The sequence below is a fragment of the Octodon degus genome, unplaced genomic scaffold (assembly GCF_000260255.1).
Source record: "Octodon degus isolate 3935 unplaced genomic scaffold, OctDeg1.0 scaffold00074, whole genome shotgun sequence".
In the NCBI taxonomy this organism is placed as follows: domain Eukaryota; kingdom Metazoa; phylum Chordata; class Mammalia; order Rodentia; family Octodontidae; genus Octodon; species Octodon degus.
Window position 1 is genome coordinate 9,355,465 of NW_004524650.1, and position 19,749 is coordinate 9,375,213.

Genomic DNA, 19,749 nt, shown 5'->3' on the forward strand with positions numbered 1-19,749 from the left:
TCCCCCCACCTCCCCTTCCTTTTCCTCAGCAGCTTTCTCTTCTGTTTATGCTGGGGATTGTACCCAGGGCCTGGCTTTGTGCTGAGCTAGAGGCCCAGTTCCTCTGTTGGTTTTTTTTTTTTTTGTTGTTTGTTTTTTGGAAACAAGGTCTCAGTGAAGTTCCCCAGGCTGGACCCAAGTGACAGCCCTCCTGTTTCAGCCTCCTTAGAGTACTGGCATCACGGGTCTTTGTCATCTTGCCGCTCCCAGGGCTTTCCAGGGTTCCTTTTAGGATGCAGCCCAGCCTTGCGCCTGCAGAGTGTGCACTCTACACTGAGCTGCACCTTACACCTTAGGGGTTCCTCTTTATGTTTAGTGGCGACAGGCAGGACTGCTAGCTCTTCTCTTTAGATCATTAAAAATTACCAAACAACACAAGATACCTTCTTCCCAGAGCTGCATGAAGAACATCTCCGGGCTCCTCAGGTTGTGTAGCGGTGCTTTGCTTAGGAGGACAAGCTGGTACCTGTACAGCTTGACGCTTCGCAATACTCAAATTTAGATTCCGAGTTCAGCTTTTCCCTTTGTTTTCTTCTGAACATTTATTTTTATTTTTTAAAGAGAATACAAAATGGTAAGAAAAAAGCATTAGAAATGATACAGAATTTCACTAAATAAAATAATAGGAATACGACAATGCTGTTTGAACTTTTTTTTTTTTTTTTTGGTGCCAAAGATTGAGCTCAGGACCTTACACTTGCCAGGCAGGCGCTTATGCCGCTGAGTTATCTTCCTGGCCCTTTTTGAATGTTTAAAAACAATTTAGCTAGGAAAATTTTTGATATGGTTGTAGCATGATTTATTTCCACATCACAATGTACCAATAGGCACTGATGTTTAGCCCAACAGATTGGCATTTGACTTCTTGCAAGAAGAAAACAGGAGAAGCTATACTTGAAGAGTTGCATCGTAGAGAACTCTGGGGTCCCCTGGCTTGGCACCCTGAAAGTCCCATACTGTATGCCTTAGGGCTCTTCTGTCTTTTTCCTATGAGGGATAAACTCCAGCCTCAAGCTAAGTTTTATTGTTGAAAAGCCCAGGTGTGGTTGGTGGCCGAAGGGCCCCTTTTGGAGTTTAATGGGGGTGCATTCCACAGCTCTGTCCCTATCCCCGAGGGCTGGAGATCCAGGGACTTGTAATTTGAGATGGTACAAACATGAGCACATGTTGGTGCCCCAGGTCCCAGAGCCCAGGGCCTTCCAGGTGTTTTTTCTTGAGCTTTGCTTTTGTATCACATCCTGGTGTTTGTGACATTCTCCCATAAAGCTCAGAGAGAGCCAGACCATGCTGCTGGCTGAGAAATCATTCTGGGTGCCCTTGCTGACAGAGTCTGGCATCTCACAGGGGTCGAAGGGATTTTCGGCTCAAGGGCAGAATAGATCCTGCAGCGCCAGTCTCACAGTCTGTGGGAGTTTGTCCCTCTTTGCAGCTGACAGCATTGCAGAATTCCCTGTGGGACAATAACAGAAACCCTCATTAGCCAATGGTGTTGTTGGAATTAAATCTCCCTGCTGCAGTGTCTTGGTCCCAGGCTATAATGTTACCCCTTAATTCCTTCTGCATCTTTACCACTTTTATTACCGCGGAACACACGCTCCTCATTAGGACCCTGGGTGATACGGGGAATCAGAGTGCTGGAAATGATATGGAATAGGTACCAGATGTTTTTGTCAACTTGGCATGCGTTAGTATTTAGAGCTGTTGCAGATCACATTTATTAAATGTGAAAATCACTATCCTTTCCTCTGAGCAGTACCCTCCCCTCAATATTTTACTCTGCATTGCATGAGGTGTAACATTAATAATTTCTTTGGGGGTAGATTAAATTTAAAGTGTGTGCAGCAAATACATCTGTTCCCAAATGCCTTGTCTGCATTCTGTCAAGTCTGGGGCTGGCCTGCAGCCAGCGTGGATGTGGGGGTTCTGTAGCTGAGATCGGAATGCTAGGTTGCAGGGAAAGCACATAGTGAAGGGGCGAGCCCTTCTGCATTGTTTTCTTTAAGCAGAATGGAGAATTTGGACATGGATGTCGTAGTTAGATCTTAGGAACATTTCCCATGAGTCCAGATAATCAAGCGTCAGTGAAAAAGACAGAGATGGCATTTGGTAAAATGAGAAAGGAGCTTTTGCTCCTTGAGTTCATGAAGTCTTTTAAATCAACCAAAGGTTAGAAGTGTAAATTGAGCAGTTTGTTGTATTTTATCTTATCAGACACAAACTAATGTTTATGTTTGGCCCCTAAACCTGGAAAGTGCTAGGCAAAAAACAGATGAACTTGTCCTGGGAAGAGCCTGCTCCTAGAGTCCGACAGACTTAGGCTCGGATTTCCTTTAACTAACTGTGTTCCCGGTACTGTTGCGAGGATTAGGAATCATATTGTTGGTGACAGCGGTCAGGTGTGTCCTGGTTGCTGGGAGGGTATGCCATATGGAATGTGGTTGGCTTCAGGTTGTAAGGTGAGAAGATCATTCCAAAAATGCACAGAATTCACTAAGTTTTGAGGAGTTCAGATTTCTTGAGTAGCCAGTGGGAAGGAATAGTCAGCTCTCACTTGGAGACCACAGAGAAGTTGGATTTCTTTGGGAGTAGCCTCCAAGGAATCCCAGCCTGGGTGTGTACTAGATGCCCGAAGCATCGGCAGTACCCAGAGTGCGAGGCACCCGTGAGGGATGCCCAGGAGGCGAAGCCGTAGTGCCACGCTGCAGGCAGCACGTTACTGAAATACGCACCTGCTCTGTGGCTTGCCACAGCTTACGTAAGTGGGAGTGATACCATCGATGCTGCCCAGTTGACAGTTCTGGAGAGGCCTCAGATGAGCTGTCTGCAATGTGACTCTTGGTTGTCACATGCAGGGTGAGGGTAAAGTTGTGTGGGCTCCTGAGTGCTGGCGCCCTTAGCCTGCATCTCTTCGCTCCTCCTCTGCGGTCATTTGTGTCCTGTTTGCTTGGCACTGTGGTGCAGTGGCTTTTGCTCTGCTGCTTAGCATCATCAGCAGAGCAAGCGACTCACTGGCCTCTTGACTGCAGGGATGAGACTGTGTAGAGAAGAGAGGGTGGCTGTGGGTTGCTGGCCATGACCACAGGAGAAACTCCCAGCCTTCTGAGCTGTTCTTGAGGGCCTGCACCGGCAGCTCCAGAGCTCATGGGCATCACAGAATGCCAGATGAGTCAGACCTGGTCTCAGATCAAGATTTCCTGGTTTCCGGCTCTTGTGGCTCAAAGTGCTACACTCATAAGCACAGGCCAGAGCCACTTTGTGTCCTCAAGCACGAATGGTGAGCTGGTGAGCTGGCGGCAGGTGGATGCCTATTCTGGTGGGGCAGAGCTGGCCAGTGGACGATGTGAGGGAGGGGACATTTATGCTGGACATGCCACCCAGAGACAACGGTGCTTGCAAAGAAGGCCAAAGCTGGTTTGTGTTTCCCACCTTCTGTGACAGTTGCAGGAGGGTAAGCCCCAACTGGAACTTGACTTTTGACAATGAAAAATGACACCTCCTTCTCTTCACATTGATTTTTTTACCTTTGGTATGAGATTGTAACTTTGGCTCTTCTGTAGAGTGAAATTATTATCCAGGCAGGGGGTGGGGAGTGAGCACATGCTTGTGTTCCTCGGACTCTGGAAGGCTGAGGCAGGAGGACTGCAATTTTGAGCTTTGCCTGGCCAACTTGGTGACTTAGCAAGACCCTGTCTCAAAATAAAATAAAACCATAAAAATATTTAGGGATGTACCTGAGCTCGAAGGTCCTGAGTTCAATCCCCAGCCCTCTTCCCCACCAAAAATAAAAGGAGAAAGGAGGAAATCTGGGGCACACTGTCTCTCATTGGTATAAAACTTGTTAAGTATGGGTTATGTCGTGCTGTTTTCCTCTTTCCTCAGTGGTATTGGGCGCTCACTATGTGCCAGGCACTGGGCTTAGGAAAGGCACACAGCGAGAGAGTGACCGGGTGCCATGCTTCTGTGTATCAGTTTCCCTCGGGAGTGTGTCCATATCAAGCACAGAACTGAGTAAATAATTGTGAGCATCAAGTCACGTGAAGTGCTATGAAGGGAGGTAGAGAGTACGTGGACTGTGGGAAGAAGCTGTTAGGCACTGTGTGCGAGGCACAGGAAGGTTTCTTGGGAGATCTGAAGGACGAGCAGTGGCAGTGGGAAGGAGCAGAGGTGGCAGAGAAGGTGCTCCTGGAGAAAGGAACCCTCAGTGTGTGCACGTGGGGGGCTCCCAGAAGAAGGCTGGCCTAGAAGAAGGCCAGGGTGTTACTTAGGGTAGGTTGGGCTACAAGCAACAGAAAACCTAAGGTGGCTTTGGCGTGAGTAAGAGAGAAGTGTGTGTGTGTGTGTGTGTGTGTGTGTGTGTGTGAAAAGAAGCATTTCAGAACTTATCCACCGGCACCGTGCTCACCAAGCACTTGGTCAACTTCATGTTGGCCTCTTCAGCATTTCTTCCATCTTATAGTCAAAATGACTGCTGTGGCACTGTCTATCACATCTACATTCCAATCAGCAGGAAGGAGGGGAAAAAAATCCAGAACACAGTTCCTTCCTTTTTCAGTAAATCCTCCTACAAGTTGTTTCCGACACCTCTGGTTATATCTGTGCCGGAATTCAAGCAGGACTGGAATATGGTCCTGACAGATGGAGAAAGGAGGAGGATAATTGCCACTGGGAGATGACCAGTGGGCCTGTTGGTCAGCCAGAGTGGCTATAACATGGTGGCGAAGGGCCAGCTTGAGAGAGGAGACCAGAGGTGGAGGTGGACCCAGTTCCGGAAGGGCCTCGTAAGCCCTGGGTGGCTTGGGGCCTTCATCAGAAGTAGGATATTTAAAAGACTCATTTTCTTTTTATTCTCTCTGGTTTTCTTCTTTTGGTACATTCTGTACTCTTTGCACACTTACTTAGTTTTTTCTTTACGATGAACTCCGTAGGGAGGAGTTACTGGGTCAAAAGATATAAACTAGCTGGGTAGAATGATGCTCACCCATAATCCCAGCAACTTGGGAGGCTAAGGCAGGAGAACTGTGAATTTGAGGCCAGCCTGGTCAGCACAGCAAGACCCCAATCTCAGAAAGAATAAAGATGCAAAGATTGTGCACATTTCTTTAGGCTTTTGATACATTGCAAGATTATGCCTGTTTGCTCTTTTATCAGCAGAGTGTGATTTCTGGAAGCATTTTTTTGGCCTTACTAGTTTTTAGAAGCATCCCCTCCCCCTGAGCACTTTTTAATGAAACATTTCAACATACAGAGATGTTGAAACCATTGACCAGTGGACATCTAGATTCCACAGCTAACATTTTGCAATAGTTGCTTTATCTGAATATCTCTTCTCCCACCAATCCATCTTGTTTTTTGGATGTTTTGGATTGCAGAGTAGGTTATAAATCACAGAATACTTTGATTGCTTTCTGTCCTCACAGGAGGTCCGAGCGTAGCAGCAGCCTAAGGAGTCCCACCCTTCAGAATCCTCCTGGCTAAGAGAGAGGATTTCAGGGCAGGTCCCAAGCTGTGGCTTCAAGTGACTGAGATGACTTGAAATAGTTATGCTAGTGGACTGAACTTATTTTCCTTTTTTAAAAAATGGGCATAATCCTTCTGGTGTTGGATGGATGGATTTCACCTAGCTCCGTCCAGGACAAGGTCTTAGTAAAGTTTATTATTTTCACAGAGTCTGAAGTTGTGTGTTGAACTGTAGGAGGCACCTTTTCTTATAGGCTTTTTTTTTTTTTTTTGTATTTAGTACAGGGTCTATAGGGTCTCACTACATAAATTGGGCTCGTAGTGATCCTCCTGTTTTCAGCCTCCCAAGTGCTGGGATTCTAGGTGCACATCACCACGCCCAGTCTGTCCCTGTCTCAGCATGCCCCAGGGCCTGGGCCGGCATGGCACCCTGGGGATCAAACGCCGGTCCCTGTGTCTGCCTAAGCAGGAACTTTAATCCACTGGGCTCTCTGGCCAACCCTCTTATAGACGCTTAGTGATAGTGGTAGATAATTCCTGTTTTGGGTTTTTGATCTTTTGGGTATACAGATAGCTTAATCATGTTTTGTACTTTAGTTTTTAAACTTGAAGGAAAAAAATTCCATAAGAAACACCCCAAATTCTAGTGTGTCAGCTACTCAAGAGCACTCTCTACTGAGTATCTTGGTCATTGCTATGACGACATACCTAAGGTAATCAACTTCAAAGGAAGAAGGTTCATTTTGGCAGGGGTTTCCATGGTCAATTGGTTTGGCCTTGTTACTTTGGGCCAGTGGCAACATAGTATGTCATGGCAGAAGTGTTTGGTGGAGGAAATGGTTCACCTCATAGCAGCAGGAAAGCGAAAGAGCAGGAGCCAGGACCCCACGCTTGCCATAGCCTAGCTCTGTTTCACTGGGCTCCACTTCTTAAAGGTACCATTGTGTCCCAGTAGGAAGGGTGGGTGACCAAGCTTTGAACATGGGAAGACACTTTAAAACCTAAATCATAACATTGACATTGAAACATTGCCTCTAATGGGTCTCTGTAGAGGGTCTTTTCCCCATCATTTGATCAGAGTATATATACCCTGTATACTGCTTTGCAGTGACTTGCCTCACCTATGGTTTCTTTCATGAAAAATTCAGTGAACTAAGGAGGACCCCAGTGGGCAATGGTGGAATTGTAAGCAGGTGGAGGGCCTTTTTGTAGATGTATTTTTGGGCCAAATGCCAGACCAGTCACGGCTTGCATACATGTAGACAAATTGGAGCTCAGAAGCACTTTTGTCTGTGTTGAAATTGTGATCACTGCAAATGCACAGCAGGAGGCTCTGAAAGCAATTCGGGTTTCCAAGTGTGGGTAGCTACTGCTAGTATGGGCCCCCAGACCGGAGTAGGGAGAGGAGCCTTGCTGTCCCGCTCTGGGGTGCTGGTGGGGCGCCCAGCAGTGCATCTCTGGCTGCTGCCACCTTGGCTTTCCCCTCAGCACCTCCTGCTTTCTCAAAAGCAGCTGAGCACAATCCAGCAATAGAGGGTGGTGGTGATTATTTGAGAGGGCACATACTGCATTTAGACCAGATTGCTACTTCGTCCTAGATAATTTCTTTAACTCCTGAAATAGACTCGGTTCACCTGGCAGGGTATCGCTTATGACATAGCAGTGGGGAGCAGGAGAGCCTGGCTCTGAGGGTGCAGTCTTGAAGAAGACCTCTATTATTTAGATGTCAGGAAAGCTATTGGAGAAGTGCAAAACTCTTATTACTATTATTTATTATTATTATTATTATTTGCATTTAGTATAGGGACTACAGGGTCTCATTACATAGATCAGACTTGTAGTGATCCTCATGTTTTCAGCCTCCCAAGTGCTGGGATTACAGGCAGGTGCCACCACGCCCAGTCTCAATCCCAGTCTCAGTGTGCCCTGGTGGCAGGGTGGCATGGCAGGCTGGGGATCAAACCCCTGGTCTCTGTGTCTGCCTAAGCAGGTGCTTTATTCTGCTGAGCTACTTGGCTGGCCCTATATTATTTTATTAGCGTGTTTGCAGTACATAATGATTATACTCCTCGGGGGAGTTGGTGCATGAGTGGAACACATTTTGATTCTTTCTTTCAAACCCTTCCTCTCCCCTCCATCTCTTGGTCCCCATCCCATTTGCAAAAGGTTATCTCACTTCCTATTATTTTTTATTTTGTCCTTTTTTATATTTTGGGTCTCTCATATGAGAGAAACCATGTGATATTTAAGATTATGTGTCTGATATGTTTCACTGAACATTGTGGTCTCAGACTGCATCCACTGTCCAATGATGACCCTACTTTATCCTTCTTTATGACCGAGTAGTCCTGCATTGTGTATAAATACCACAGTTTCTTTATCCATTTCTCTGCTGATGAGTATGTAGGCTACTTCTAAGATTTAACCAGTATTCAGCTATAAAGAAGGATAAACTTAAGGCTTTTATAGGTAAATGGATACAACTAGAAGCTGTACTTATAAATGAAATAAATCAGACCCGGAAGAACTGGCCAAATACCTCTGCGGATTAAAGCGCCTGCTTAGGCAGGTGCAGCAGCTGGGGTTCATCCCCAGCATACCATGCTGGTCCCACCTCCAGGGCATGCTGAGACTAGGATTGAGACTGGGCGTGTATTCCCAGCTCTTGGGAGGCTGAACACAGGCGGATCACTACGAGTCCGAGGCGATCTACTGATCTATGTAGTGAGGCCCTGGAGATCCTGTCCTGAATACAGAAGGAAAAAAAAAAAGTTTAAGTGAGACCTGGCTGTGAAAACATCACATTGTCTCCCTCGAGTAAGAACATGAAAGAATGAATAAAATCTTAAAGGTACAATAGAAACTGTGAAAGGGAAAGAAACTGTTGAAAGGGAAGGAACAACTGGGATGAGGAAAAGGACAAAAGAAAGAAGGATGAGGAAAATCCTGTAGGCATATACATAGGATAGCTAAGATGATTGTACTACTAATTTCTGTTTTTTTTTTTTTTTGGGATCAGTTAATGCTTAAAATGTTTATTTTGACCAATTTTACATGCGTATATCTGGTAATCTGAGCTACTGCTTGGAAGACAACCATGTGCAATATAACAACCTTTATTGAATTCCTATAGTCTTGTGGGTTATCATTTCTATTGTCTTATCTATTATTTTTTATTTTCTTTAAAGTAAAAACATAAAATATTTAACACCCAGTATGTATTCTGATATAAACATGTGTATACTATTTTGGGACAATACTAGATGTATTTGGAATAGGTAGATCAAATATAATTTCTATCTTAGTTTTTTGAGGATTCGCCATACTGATTTCTTTTTTTTTTTTTTTTTTAAAGTATTTAGTGTAGGGTCTACAGGGTCTCATTACTAGATTGGATTCATAGTGATTCTCCTGTTTTTCAGCCTATCCAGCACTGGGATTACAGGCATGCACCACCATGCCTAATCTCAATCTCTGACCCAGTGCACCCCACGGGTGGAGCTCGCACAGCAGGCTGGGGATTGAACTCCTGGCCCCTGTGTCTGCCTAAGCAGGTGCTTTATCTGCTGAGCTATCTGGTCAGCCTTCATACTGATTTCTTTAGTGGTTGTGCTGGTTTATATCCCATCAACAACAGGGAAGGATTGCATCTCCTGCACAGGCTCACCAACACTATGCTTACTGTTATTTGGTTTGTTGACAATAACCATTCTTTCTGCAGTAAGATGGAACCTCAGTGTTGTTTTAATTTGAATTTCTGTAATGTCCAGAGCTTTTTGTTCAGGCTCCATTTTTGGAAGGTTGCTTTAGTGGGTTCAAGTTTCAGAATGTTTAACTATTGAACTGGACCAGTAGCACCACGCTTCCACAGGCGTGAGACGATGAGGTATTACTGTACAAGAATGAAGGGATATTTCCTCTCTGCTCTCTGCAGGTTAATGGGAATAGGCTGACATAATCAAATTAAATAGGAGAAAAGCAATGTGAACTATTAACCTGCAAAAGGGGAAAAATGACAGCAGAAGGAAAAGCCCGGGAGATATCCTCCTGTGGCAGGCAGTCAGGGAATGTGGGCTTGAAAATGATTTTCACTGGATGCTGGTGGGTTTGGAGAATGTATAGACACCTGAGACTATGTTTTGTTTTGTTTTTATCTGCAGAACAGACAGTGGTTTGTAAATGATTCTCTCTGGAATATTAACTAGAACCAAAACAGAAGACAGTGGTGAATGAGAAAGGCTTGTGCAAGTGTACTGATGGACTTCATTCTCTCTTCCTGCAGTATGAGTTCAGTGAATGAAAATTTGGGGAAGGGAGCAGGGCTCATTGCTTCTTGCTTGCTTCCAGAGCTTAAGCAGTCAAGGAGAGTTCAGAGGGAAGCTTCTTCTAGCATCTTCTACTCTCCAAGGTCCTTTAGTTTAAAGTAGTGAACACATCATGGTGGCGGGGGGGGGGGGCAGTCCCTGGGCCCCTTCAGTGTCCCTTCCTCCTTTCTCCTGAATGTCTCCCTCCATGTGGTCATGGGGTTGTACCTCACATCACCATAGCAACCTGTTTCTCAAATTCATTCCTTAAAACCAACTCTAGTCTGCAGAATGATGCCCTACTCATTGATCAGAGAGGAAGCATTAAGAGAAACATAGTGATTTATTTATTCATTTAACCAGTACTTTTTGAATATCTCTTAAATAACATGCACTAAATAGGACTCTGAAGATACAAAGATGAGTAACTTCTACAGCCCTCAGGAGGTCACAGTCAGTTGTCAAAGACAGATGTATGCCACTGTGGCCACTAGTGTAAGTGAAACAGATGGCAGAGAAATTATGGGAAGGACGGAAGAAAAAAGTGCCTCCTTCTGCTTGGGATGCTTGTCACGGAGGTAGAATTAGAAAGAAAGATGAATTTGAGACAGGCTTGAATAAAGACAAGGAATTGAGTCGTGGAATGTTTGGAGATCTTTGTGCAAGTTGCCATTCCTAAAGTAGGCTGGGAAGGATGCAGCTGGAAGGATGAGAAGGGGCGGATGGAAGGCCACAAGTGCCGTGTGAAAAGCTTGAGCTTTATTTCTTGGGCCAGCAGTTCTCCAGAGACCGAGATAAAAGGGATAGGCATTCATGTTTGGAACCACTGCACATTTGAGCACCCTGTATAGGAAGGCCTCCTTTGTATAGAAGGTGGGCTAGAGAGCTTGAGACCTGGAGTTCTGTGGAGGGAGATCTTAACTGCTTAGGGGAAGGAAGGAAATAGAAATGGGTGGGTTTAGAATTTAAGGCTTACAAAGGTCTGCTCTCTAGAATTTATAAAGAACTAAAAACCATTAGGGCCCCTAAATTTAAAGACCCAGTCCAGAAATGGGCATCTAAGATGAACACACACTTCTCAGAGGACAAAATTAAAGAAGCAAATAAATATATGAAAAAATGCTCCACATCACTAGCCATCTGTGAAATGCAAATCAAAACAACACTGAGATACCATCTCACCCCAGAAAGAATGGCTATCATAAACAAATCAACCAACAACAAATGTTGGAAAGGCTGTGGGGAAAAGGGAACCCTTCTCCACTGCTGGTGGGAATGTAGGCTGGTACAACCATTATGGAAATCAGTGTGGAGACTCCTTAAGAAACTAGTACTGTCAATCCCATTCAAGCCAGCTATCCCCCTACTGGGAATTTTCCTGGAGGTACTGAAAATGTCATATCATAGTGACATATGTGTACCTACATTTAGAGCAGCACAACTTGTGATAGCCAAATCTTGGAAACAATCAAGATGCCCGTCACATGAGGAATGTATGAAAAAGATGTGGTATTTTTATACAATGGAGTATTACTTAGCTATAAAGAATGATAAACTTGAAGCATTTATATTTAAGTGGATGCCACTTGAAGATATACTCATAAGTGAAATAAACCAGACCCACATGTGTAAATATCACATAGTCTCCCTAGTGTAAGAAATCAAAAGAAGAAATACAAATAGAAACATATAACACAACTAAAAGGAAAGCGAGAACTTGAGGACTGGAAAGCAAGGAGAGGATAAGGAGAAAAGCTGGGAAACAGGACAGGGACAAAGCCATACACTTGTATGCACAAGATGGGCAAGACAATGATCCTGAGAAACATCAGCAGGTTTTTGAAACTAGCAGTTAATTGGTAGGATTCTTAACCTGACTAACTATATATGCTGATACCTGTGAACCAAACAACTACACTGAAGATAGCAATGTGTAATAGAAGGGTCACGCTTGGAATGCCTGTCATTCTGGTCTTCTAAGTGCATACTTCTTGTCATGACATACCAATCATTACCATACTGTCTCACAGGTAAAAGGTTTTTTTTTTTGTTTGTTTGTTTGTTTTTTGTTTTTCTTTTTTTAAATAGGTAATAAATGAAAAACTAAAAAACACAAGAAAAAGAAAAAAAAATGTCACAGGACTGTCCTGCTACAATGCTGTATATGTTTAGATTTCTAAATTTCTGTGTAAAACTATGTGTTTATTCCTCTTTAAAAATTTTTTTTCCTCATATTCTGTAAGGACTTAAATTTCAACACATCAATACTTGATGGAAGATACCTGTTCCACATTATGCCTAAGTTGTTCGATATTTAGACAGGGTAAACCGAACTGCATATGTTGCAGGGTAATAATAAGCTTCTCTTCTGGAGGGTTAACAACTTAAGTTTGCAGACTAAAAATCAGAGAAAAGGAAGGTCTACAAGGTTCACTAGCATTTTGGCCCTAGCCTTTCAAGGTCAGTGAAGACTGAGGACATAGGAGAACCTGTACTGTAACATCATGTAACTCAGTTGTGCCCCAAATTATCTGATCAAGGAGATTATAGAGCCACAGAGGAATATGATTGATGATCTATAGTGTGCCTGGGGAGAGTCACATGGAGAGAAAAAAAATTCTCTCAGGCTTTCACAGAGAGCAAATTGGTCAAGCATTGGCCATGACTCATCCTCATGGCTGACACTGACAAAAGATCTACAAAGTGCAGTACAGGGTTACAGGATAAATCCTAAGGGGACTTGGCTGACGTTGGCAGATATAAAAGTTACATTTCTTGTTATATAGGTCTTGCTTTATCTTGGTCTTAACCATCCAGCAGAGAAGTATGAAAACGAGATATATAAAGTAAAGCCATATTAATATGCTGAACTGTAAAAGGCTCTAGTCAACAACTTCTGTGGACAACCCACTACTATTGTGGACTATGGACTGTGTTGGATTGTTTAACTGAATTCAAGCACCTATAATATTTAGATGCCAATAGAATACCTGTGTCTGACAGGACTGAACAGGAGAAGGGGGATACAGAGGAAGGACCAGTTTGTATTTGTATATACAGAATAGTTAGGATAGATGTACGGCTGCTTTCGCTTGGTTTGGTGAGAGGAAGGATTTCTAGTAGTGGTGTTTGGATGGGATGTCCTGGCTGCTTCTTGTGCTGTGGATGACCGCTGAGACGATAACAATGTGCAATGTATTAATTATTGAAAATGTTCTATTAATCAGCTTGGAAAGTGTCTCATTGATATTTGATTCTCAATAAAATATTAAAAAAATAAAATTTAAGACTTGGCTGATTAGAGGAAAGAAGAATGAAAAGGCAGGCGTCCCCTATGAGCAGGGTTCTGCATTTTCTGTGTGGGGCTTTGCTCAGGTCCTGCCTCTTGGGGGAGAACTTTTCTGATCTCTTGCTCAAACTGTGCTGTATGGTGCTTGGCTCTATTCAGACCAACCTTTTTTGTGTCGTCTTTAATTTTATTTTGCTTTCCTTAATAAAGGGAAGCTCTTAAAATGCATGGACTGGGTTTTATACCCTTTTTTGAGAATGCAATTCTTGACATTTCAGGGATTTTTAGGTTTTTTTTTTTTTTTTTCATAAATACGATTGGGCCTTTAAGCAATTTCTTCTGATTTTCTCTGATTTTTTTTCCAAGAGACGAACAATTAAACACAAATGTCAAATGGAGAGTGTCCTCCACCCAGAGGAGTATGTTCATTATTTGTGAAGCTAAATGGACATTTAGAGAATCAAGTATCCAGCAGAATCATCCCAAGGAAATGTAAGGGGTGGGAATTTCAGCAGAATAGGCTAGGTATTTTTGTTGTTTTATTTTGGAAACAGTGTACTTGTAAAGGCTTCTCTGGTGGGTTGGCTTGATTATTCAAAATCGCTTCTCTGAGGGAGAATGGCACTGAACGCTTTATGTCTGTGATTCCACAAGCAGGTCCAGAGTCCAGTGCCCAGTGTGAACTGTCGCCTGTCAATGCCTCCCACCCCGTCCAGGCCTTGATGGAGAGCTTCACCGTCCTGTCAGGCTGTGCCAGCAGAGGTACCACCGGGCTGCCACAGGAGGTCCACATCCTGAATCTCCGTGCTGATGAGAAAGCGCCTGACCAGCCCCTGAGAGAGGTGGGTATGGCTGTCAGCCCTCAGTCCTTGCCCTGAGTCCGAAAAGATGCTCTTCTGAAGAAAGAGCTCTTTTTTTTTCTCTTCTGGATTCCACAAGGATTCTCATGTGTGAATACATGAGGGGGCAGGAATTAAAATAATGGATAGTTCTCTGTGCCTGGGCAACTTTAAGATTTCTCTTTCCAAAGATTGCTCCCTTCTGTCCTACTTCTGGCTCCCTGTATGGGAAGAATGTCAGAATTGCATCTTCTAAATATGTTTGGGAGAAAACAAGGGACCGTTTCTCTGGACCTGTCAGATATCTTCCAGCTTTACTTGTGACCTCTCTGTCTGCCTTTCCTGCTTTGTCTCATTAACCTGCTGCGCCTGCAGCATGCCTGGGGAGCCAGGATCACTCTGGAATGAAGATGGCAGCATCTGCGCCTCCATGTAACTCCCTGCAGCAGCTCCCTGGTGGCGTCCAGGCAGATTCGGGAGGACGGTGGTGGTCTTGGCAGTGCTGGGAGGGTGATGGCATGGGCTCTCAGCCACTCAGCATTGTTCTGGGCCAGCACTGTGTGACTCACCCCGACCCCACGAGGGCCTATCATTTTACAGGTGATAAAACAGGTGCAGAGATAACTCACTTGGCCAAAGTGATGACTCTCAAAGAAATGAGCTCCTCTTTCCGGTAACTCTGAGATGGCCTGGCTGATGGGTAAACGGTCACCGTGCTTCTTTACAGGGTAGATGTTCCTACAGAATAACACACAGTTGTCATTCTGTTTCATTTTTTGACTTAAGTGTGTCACAAATGTTAATCAGTCAGACATTATTTTTCTAGGGAGAAAGAAAGCACAGTAAATCCTGGTCGCAGCAAAGTATGGAAAACTAATGCAGAATAAAATTTATCTTTTAGTTTTTTCCTGGTCAAGAAAATAACTTCTAGAGCCATTTGTTTATGTGCCCCACCACCCTCTCCTTTAGGGGGAGGAGGGAAAAGAGAGGCGTGAGGCATCCAGAAGGAAAAGCAAGTGGAGTTTAATCTCCTGAAAGTGTGCAGAGTTGGCTCATTTCAAAGACAGATCATCTAACCTTTCTAGCTCCGCTGGAAATTATTGTTAATACTCTTGGTTGCTTGCCACTGTTGCTGCAGCACATATTTCAGGTCAGATTTCTTTATCCCCCTAATGCATCTTTAATTCTTAACTTATGGGGGAGTTTGGGGTGGGAGGGAAGGGAGGAGAGGAGGAGGAAATGCAGTTCCTATGAGGCGCTGCTGACTCCAGCAATTCTTCAGCAGCAATAATTACTCTTCTTATATATGCTTCTCTCAGAGGAACTGAGGAAGGAAAAGAAAGTCCAGGCTGTTACAGAAGCAGCATCAGCCCCAAATTCTTGATGTTAAATTGTGCGGCTCTGTTGTTGACTCTGAAAATAAATTCAATAAGACTACTGGAGGAAAGGAGAAATACCTTAAGCAAGGCTAGCAGAACCCTCCCACACGGGAGCGTAGTGTAGGAGGCGGTGGTATTATAGGTGCAGAAGACGAGAAGACGAGCCGCATGACGGGATGGAATGTGCTCAGGGAGAAGAGAAGGAAGAAGCTGAGGATGTCTCATGGGTGTTTGGAAGCCTGAACACTGAGTGTCCCCCTTCAACGTCTGCATGGTGTGTGCCCCTGGTGATCTCACAGCATTTCTGAGGATAGACAACTAAGGGCAATTGCACTGTTTCTTTTTGGAGGACCTTTGAGGATTAGATGACTGTAGCTTAATGCTGTATTAAAAGATGATTGGAATAATTGATCTTTGGAAATTCCAGCTGGCTCTGACGTGCCATCATGCTGTAAAGAGCTCAGAGTACTTTGTTGATATGCGGAGTTAATGTGGAAGGTGACATCGGACAAAGAGAGAATAAGAGAGGGTTTGGCGGTGGACGGCACGATGGGGCTAGGAAGGTGCTGTGTGCTCCTGGCTCTCTCCATCCGCTGACCGTGGAGAGGCAATGCTGCAGTTGCGTAAATAACTTTGAAAAAAATCACTTGAGCCATGTAACCCGGTGATTCTACTCCTGGGTTTGTACCCAAGAGAAAAATCCAACACAGACTCACACCCTAGCCTGCCTGGGAATATTCATATCAGCACTATTGGTAGTGCTCAGAGAGTGGAAACACTTTGAATTTTGTACTCTGATGAGTGGAGAAATAAAATGTAGTATATCCATACAGTGGAATGTCATTTGGAATACAAAGGAGTAGAGTACTGATAGGTGCTGTAACGTGAATGAAACTTAAACATAGTAAAAGGTGGACATAGCAACTATGTTTTGTAATTCCATTCATGGACTATCCAGAATACACAGACTTATACACACAGAAAGCAGGTGAGTGCTTGCTTAGGACTAAATGAGGGAAAGCAGGAAGTAGGGGTTGACTGCTAATGGTTACAGTTATTTTGGAGTGGGAGGTGAAAGTGTTCCAAAATTAAATTATGGTAATGATTTTACAGTCCTGTGAATATACTAAAAAGTGTTGATGGGATATTTATATCCCTGTTGATGGGATATAAATTATATCTCAATAAAGAAACTAAAAGATCATTAGACCTGCCAACATTATAATTCGCCCATAAAGTTTACATTAACTCAGTTCACTTTTTAAAAAAATACTAAAATTGCTTCTTCTGACAATCTAAACTCTCCCAACTCTTTGTTATTCTTTTTTTTTTAATTTTATTTATTGTGTGTGTGTGTGTGTGTGTGTGTGTGTGGGTGGGTGTGGGTGTGGGTGTGGGTGTGGGTGTGTCCAGCTCAGCCCACCAGGGGGTGGGGCTGGCTGGCATGTGGGGCTGGGGGATTGAACCGCAGTCCCTGTGCTTTGCTAAGCTTGTTCTAAGTAGGTGCTTTAGACCACTGAGCCATCTCACCAGCCCTATCTCTTTGTTATTCTTAATGGATAACTTGATTTTTATAGATATGTGCTATGTTAGAAATACCAGCTGATCTGTTTGGGGGTGGTAGTGGGAGGGCGGGGCAACCTTTGTACACTCCCAACCAGATAGAAAAGGCAGATGTTTTTCTTTTTAAATTTGTATATTTTGTACGGGTCTCCATATGCAGCTCAGACTGCTAGTGATCCTCCTGTTTTCAACCTTCCCAATGCTGGGATTATAGGCATGTGCCACCATGCCGGGTCTCGGTGGCCGGCTCAGCACGCCTAGAGGTGGGGCTGGCACAGCACGCCTAGAGGTGGTGCTGGGGATCAAACCCCAGTCCTTGCACTTGCCTAGGCAGGCATTTAGTCCACTGAGCTATTTTGCTGGCCTGAGGCAGATATTTTTCAAAATGAAATAAGTACCATTGCTCACAAGTTAGCAGAAGAATTAGGATGCTGGCTCCGTGCCACGCATGACCTTGACTCTAATGATCTTGACTCTGCAGTAGTTCCCTTTCATAGCAGCATCCCTGAATGTGAAGGAATTACTGAATTAGCCCCACTTCCCTTTGGCTCGTCAGCGGTGCAGGATTAGTGTCCAGATGTGGGATGAATCCCCTTCTCTTGTGTTTGACTAAACTCCAGGTGCCTTTGGGCGCTTCAATTGAGGAGAAGGGGAGGTGACAGAGCCTACCTGGAGGGAGTAATTGATAAGATTTGGGGAAACAGTTATGTTTAAGTTGGACAAATGATCGTATTGGTTGGCAGAGGAGGGTTCATTCCAGCCACGTCTGGAAGCCCTTGGTACCAAAGCGCTGCTCTTGCACTGGCCTGCTTGCAGGGTTCTCACTGGGACACGAGACCTGGAGCTGTATTTTTTGTGTGAGACCACACCTCTCATTTGTAATCATTGGTTTTGGAAACAACAGCCCTGGAAGTGAACAGGAAATTGGAAAAAGACTCTCTGGCAGAGGCAGGCAGAAGAGGGTAAACAGCTCTGATAGATTGGATGTGTCTTTTAAAATAAATAAAACAGCTGTACAAACCAGCTGCCAGTGAGTGCCCTTTGGCTGTAGTAAAATAGGCCCCTTCCCCTTCTGTGAGCCTCTGAAATTCGGTCCCTCCCCTGAGTCTGAGTCCTGAGAAGGGTTATAGCACCATCAGAGGCTGTTTACAGAAACATGTTTTCATTAGTTGCTGGAATGGCAACAATTTCGTTCCTATCTTCCAGTTCTTACTTGTGATCTGCTTTCATGTGGTGGTCTGTGTCTTTTTTATTTCCATTCTGTCTAATTGTTTGCTTATATTATGAAAAGCTGCTAGTAGCGCCTAGTTAGCCATTACGTATGTATATGAAAGATGTGGGCATTTACATTTATGTATTTGTTCTATCATTAAAGGAGGGACCGATCATGATTTGCGGGTGTGCCTGTGCTGGGTTGTAGGGTGGAGTGAGAATTGGGAGGCTCCATTGATGTGAGAAAGGGGCCAGGCTTAATAACTTCACCCATCAGAACGTCCTGCCTTCCATAATTTTATAGGCTTGCTTCCCTGCTTCATCCCAGAAGAAGATTTAGGATGGGTTCCAACAATAGACATACGAACAAAAAAAGCACAAGTACAACACGAGAACCAAAAGGAAAAAGGAGGGTGCAGTTGTTGGCTGTGTGGGTTAACGTGGTCGCTATGATTGAGTTTGAAATTTGGCTCCAAGCTTGTTGGCAGGCACGGCCAAATGGGATGTGTGGTTAATCACACATGTGGCTCTAAATCGCTTTGACTTTGTACCTTCTTGGAGGACTGTGGCATGAACTTGTTCCTTTCCTGGTTCTTTTGAGGACAGGAGAAGACCACAGTTAGGAGAAAGAGAAGGAAAGAAGCACATATAAATGTTGACTGTTCTGCTTGCCTTTTTTTTTTTTTTTTTTTTTAACATCTTCTTTACTCACCATGTAACAGTGATGGCGGTTCCAGGGTGGAGATTTCATGCCTGCTGTGGGCTGCCCCCTTGCCGGACACTTACATTACTTCTGCCAGTCTTTAGCCCTCTGAAAGGAAGGTCACACTGTTTTAACAGAGAAGGACATTGGGACCGTGGGAGGTGGCGAGTCCTGGAGCTAGCCTCCAGTGGTGTATGTTGATGGTGCAATTCAAGTTTTTTCCAGGCCTAGAGACAGTCTCTCTTTGACTTTGTTCCTGGCTGCAAACCTCACCCCGCCAGGTCAGCTCTGTCAGCGAGCCGAGCCAGCAGGTCTCACGGAGGGTTTGGGTTTTGTGTATAGGCTTGCCACAGCTCTGTTCAAGTCTTAGTGTCTTTTACAATTCTCCTGGCGTTTTGAGAGAGTATTAGGATTGGTCTGTGTGTGACAGTGTCTTTTTTTTTTTTTTCCTTTCCTTGGTTTAGGATTATCATACCAAATGTCAGTAATTATAAAATGCAGGGGTGATCTCAAGGGCCATTGGTCTCTGTTTGGCTGCTGATCTGCACACTCAATGCCGCCGCCAAGTGGATGTTTGTCTGCTTTCATAGTTAATCATCTCCTTAACGCTTCAGCAGCCTTCACAATAGCTCACCTGTCCTCTGCCTACAATCCAGAGCTGCTTTTAACTGAACTTGCTTTGACTGTGGAAGGGAGAACTGGTGCATCGAAAGATTTCCTTCTGAGAATAAAGTTGTAAGAGCTACAGTACTAGGACTTGGCCATCTGATTTAACATCTTTGTGTTTAATTTTAATTTTGGTAGTTTGGGAGATATTTGCCTATCCACCTATTGTATTAGAGAGATCCCTCAGCTACCTACTTCCTTGTCTGTCCATCTATAGCCTTTCCTCCTGTTTCTGCAGTATCAATAGATGATCAGCCTCTCTCTCTCTCTCTCTCTCTCTCTCTCTCTCTCTCTCTCC

The 19,749-nt window shown here is 44.2% G+C and overlaps 1 protein-coding gene across 3 annotated transcripts in view; it reads left to right on the plus strand.

Moving 5' to 3' along the window:
• The window catches only part of Tgfbr3 (transforming growth factor beta receptor 3), a 196,778-nt gene that overhangs the window by 67,635 nt on the left and 109,394 nt on the right, over nucleotides 1-19,749 (plus strand). For 2 of the 3 annotated variants that reach the window (XM_023720259.1, XM_023720260.1), the window contains exon 3: nucleotides 13,744-13,931. In XM_023720259.1, coding sequence (XP_023576027.1) covers nucleotides 13,744-13,931 — 188 coding nt within the window. The remainder of the gene's footprint in view (nucleotides 1-13,743; nucleotides 13,932-19,749) is intronic. The other variant, XM_023720261.1, reaches the window with a different exon arrangement.